Below are 4,462 nucleotides of genomic sequence, written 5' to 3'. Positions count from 1 at the left end.
TCCTGGTTCCAGTACCCCTACATGGACCTGGCCCTCCATCCCTCCCCCTGTTCCGCCTCCGCTCCACCACCCTCCAGGTTGTATTATGTGGTTAGAGCGTCTGGAAGCCGCTCCTTGGGGAGGGGCTCTGTCATGTATCTGGTCTGTCTTCTCATCATGAACTCTTGCACACACATTCTGGACTGCAATCCCCATAAGCCACTGCACCAATCACTGCACACAGCTGCTCCTCGTTTCCCACTGAACTGATTGCTGCATACACCTGTTTATCATTTACCCACATGCATTTAAGCCACTCACACACACAGCCACCTTGCGAAGTCTTATTGTTCCTATGGTCGTAATTCTAAGCGTTTATCTCTGTGTTGGATTCTCTGTGTATGACTCTGGACTGTGTACCCCGTTGACGATTCCTGCTTCCTGCCATTGCGACCATTCCCTGTCTATCGAACTGTTTCCCGGATTACCTACGTTGTTCCTGTTTTCTGGTGATTATTCTGGCCTGTTGACGATTCTAAATAAATGCTGCAAATGGATCCGCACGTCTCAGTCTGACTCCTTGTGACAGATGGAATAGAAATGTTCCTGTTTTCAGTGAAATCAAGATTCATGGTCAGTTCATTTGCTGATCCTCTATTCATCCTGTCTGAGCAGAAAATAAGTGAGTTTATTTACTGTGGCAAGAAATCATTTAAAATGACAACACATTTTGCAAGAAAATTATGTTGACATAGACACAAAATGTTCTAATGAGTTTCATATAAAGCAATTATAATACACTTAAGTCATCATTAAGGTTATGATCTATCTTTAAAAACTTGTACTCACAGAAAAGTGAAGAGAGGGTCTGGTGTATACAACAGACAGCACTGTAAAAAAAAGACTTTTTCTGACCTGTTATATATTAAACTATATACCCCTCATTTGATCGATTACTACAAACTCCAAACCTCACTGGACTTGTCACCTGACCAATCACAACACAGAACTAGCACTGGTACTAATCCACAGAGAGGACAAACTGAAGTCTACATTTGTTGCTCCATATGACTAAGGCTAAATCTTCTAGAAATTCTTAAAAGAAACAGAAATATTATACTTTACAGCTGTTTTTCAAAAAGCAGATTTGGAAGAGTTTTGGAACACAGCTAGTAGCAACCTAATCTCATAACAAAAAAGTACCTGTGGGAATGTTTTCGCAAGACGCAAAATACGTACCACCACGTACATATCGTGGCTGGTTTTAGCTCAACAGGCTGGTTTTAGAGGGGGTTTGGCCACTTTTACAGCCTGGCCATGCTGGTCAGGCTGGTCCTAGCTGGGAAACCACCAGCTAAAACCAGCTACTTCCAGCTTAAACCAGCTAAGACCAGCCAACCAGCCTAGGCTGGTTTTAGCTGTTTTTTCAGCAGAAAGATGCCATGAGAAAACAACAAACGGTGCCAATATACACTAACAATGTAATAAAATATTACCAAAAAAAATTCTAATCCTCCCCTTTTCCTCCATACCGAAATCCCAGATTGGCAGACAATGAAAATATACATATAAGCTAAAATTTTCAAACTTACGGTGTACTCTACAGTCTCCGTCCCAAACACAAATAATTATATATATATATATATATATATATATATATATATATATATATATTAGACTGTAGAGTACACCGTAAATTTGAAAATTTTAGCTTAAATTTTTAATACGCATAAACGGTGCTCATAAACGGCTGTTGAGATAGTATTTTCAAGGGAAATACATTGAGGCTTGGACCCGAAAAAAGCATCCGTTGGACGCACATTACGTCATCACTTAACCTCCACCATTCTAATAATCACTGTAGCTTCATTAAGGCCTACCCACCTTATTTTTAACATAAGAGTGGGTGCGGGCATTTGTAACATAAATGTGCAAGGTATCCAGTGTTATTCGCTTCCAGTAATTATACAAACAATGTACAAACTGTACAAAAACTTTCCCATATGCTGCTTGATATTGATAAGTGGTATTTGTTATCATATTATTTATTATCATAATCCTAAACGCACTAGTTCGTAGCGCAAATTTGCTGGTTCAGCAACTATTGAAGAGAAAGTCTTTATAATAATTTACTTCTAAGCTGCAAAATAAGGTGGATAACTTTTTGCATATTGTTAAAACTTTGGCACCTGACAACTTCTTGAATATTCAGTGTAATATGTGACCCTGGACCACAAAACCAGTCTTAAGTAGCACGGGTATATTTCTAGCAATAGCCAAAAATACATTGGGATATTAAGTAAAGATCATGTTCCATGAAGACATTTTGGTAATTTCCTACCATAAATATATCAAAACTTAATTTTTGATTAGTAATATGCATTGCTAAGAACTTCATTGAAACAACTTTAAAGGCGTTTTTCTCAATATTTAGATTTTTTTGCACCCTCAAATAATTTTCAAATAGTTATATCTCGGACAAATATTGTCCTACCAAACCATACATCAATGAAAAGCTTATTTTCTATGTTTTGTTGCTTTATATTCTCAAATTCATTTCACAAATCAATGTAGGCTATGATTTATTTGTAAAAGAATACTTTCAGTTATTACTTCAGATATACTTCAAAAAGCAGGGATACATTATAAGCAAGGAACAAAAATACACACTAAAGTTACAATGGTATTACTTTTCCACTATTTGTATTTTAACAACAACGTAAACTTATTTTTTAATACATTACAGTAGTTTGTTAGTGGCTCCAACATTTGTTGTGGGTTTATGGAGTGATAACTGTTGTGACCCGGCTTTTACAGAATTTATCATATTAAATTATATTTAGAAATGCAGAATATTGAAGCATAAATTATTCAGTAACAACAATAAAACAATACAAATGACAACAGCGTCTAACAATGTTTTAAAAATTTGGAAAAGGGATTATTTTGTAGAAGGGAATATGATTCTCCGTTTAAGAATCCTTTTCAGAGACACCATGAACTCCTCTGTCTTGAATGTGTAGATTATAGGGTTAAGCATTGGAGGAAGAGCAGATGTCAGAGAGAGATTAATGATCCGTGTGTTAGTGCTTATAAATGATGAAAGAGCATATGTAAAGGTGATGGGTACATAAAATATAGCCACTACTATTAAATGAGCGGTACATGTCTTTGTGGCTCTTTGACGGTCTTGTGGGGTTGTGATTTTGAACAATGTCACAGCTATGCATACATAGGAAAAGATAATAAACAATGCTGGAAAGCCTAGAATTAATATTGGATACAAACTGCTTATTACAGAGTTTGGTAAATTATTGCTACAGGCAGAACGATATATAGGCCCATGGTCACAGTAGAAACTATTTATGACAACAATAACTCTACAGAAAGAAAGTCTGCTGATGAAAATTGTAGCAGCGCTTACCATAAACAGTACCATTGCCCACGTGACTCCAATTATAACAAGCATTGATCTGTGGGTCACAATCGTATGATACCTCAGTGGTAAACAAATAGCGACTAATCGGTCAAAAGACAGAACAGCAAGAGTTAAGGACTGTGTGGAAATAGATACAAAGACTGAGAACATATTAACCAAGCACAATCCATACGGGATCAGCTGATTCCTAAACAAAAATGTATCCAGTAGCTGAGGGATCACAGCAGTACTCTCACAAATGTCCGTCAATGATAAATTAAAGACAGCGATATATTTAGGAGTGTGAAGATTTCGGTCTATAATAATAACAAGCATGAGGCAGGAGTTGCCAAGCAAAGAAATAATGTAGACAAAAAACATGAATATATAATAGTATCTCATGTGAGGTATACCAGAAAAACCACTAATGTAGAAATAAGATGGGGTTGAAATATTACTGTTTTCAGTGAAATCAAGATTCATGGTGAGTTCACTCATTGGTCCTGTATTCAGCCTGTCTGGGTGGAAAAGTTGTATGTTACTAAACATGGTGAGAAAAGATTTCATTATATTTTCCTCTAAAAACAATATTGCAACAATTGAATCTCAGATAGATATTTAGACTGTAGTAAACTGTCTAATAATTAAGCGATTGTATATACTATACAGAACAAAGCATTTCAAGCTCTAAAAATCACAATTATAGTTTAACACACACCTTAAAAACTTCCATTGCCTTATTAAACTAACATTTTGTATATAACATACAACATTTAGTATAATAAATGCTACCAATACAGTAGCTAAGTTGTACTCACACAAAGAATAATATGCCTATATGAAGTTTTGCTAAAGCTAATACAGAAAGTTCCCTGTAAAAAGACTTCCCCAGACCTGATACATACTGAACTATATATCCTTCAGATATAAATGGCAGGCCTCTCCAGACTTGTCAACTGACCAATCATAACACAGATCTGGCATGATCGGGTACGTCAGAATCAGATACACTAACTAATCCATGGGGATGTGCAAAAAGTATGGATGTTACAGACATCTTAATAC

The 4,462-nt window shown here is 36.1% G+C and overlaps 1 protein-coding gene across 1 annotated transcript; it reads right to left on the bottom strand.

Moving 5' to 3' along the window:
- Positions 1-2,920: 2,920 nt before the first annotated feature.
- LOC141299474 (olfactory receptor 13C2-like) lies at positions 2,921-3,895 on the bottom strand. Its single transcript, XM_073829832.1, has one exon. The coding sequence runs from the start codon at positions 3,893-3,895 to the stop codon at positions 2,921-2,923; it is 975 nt and encodes a 324-aa protein (XP_073685933.1).
- Positions 3,896-4,462: the final 567 nt, after the last annotated feature.

Source organism: Garra rufa, chromosome 23 (genome assembly GCF_049309525.1).
Source record: "Garra rufa chromosome 23, GarRuf1.0, whole genome shotgun sequence".
In the NCBI taxonomy this organism is placed as follows: domain Eukaryota; kingdom Metazoa; phylum Chordata; class Actinopteri; order Cypriniformes; family Cyprinidae; genus Garra; species Garra rufa.
This window is presented reverse-complemented; position numbering and strand designations above follow the sequence as displayed.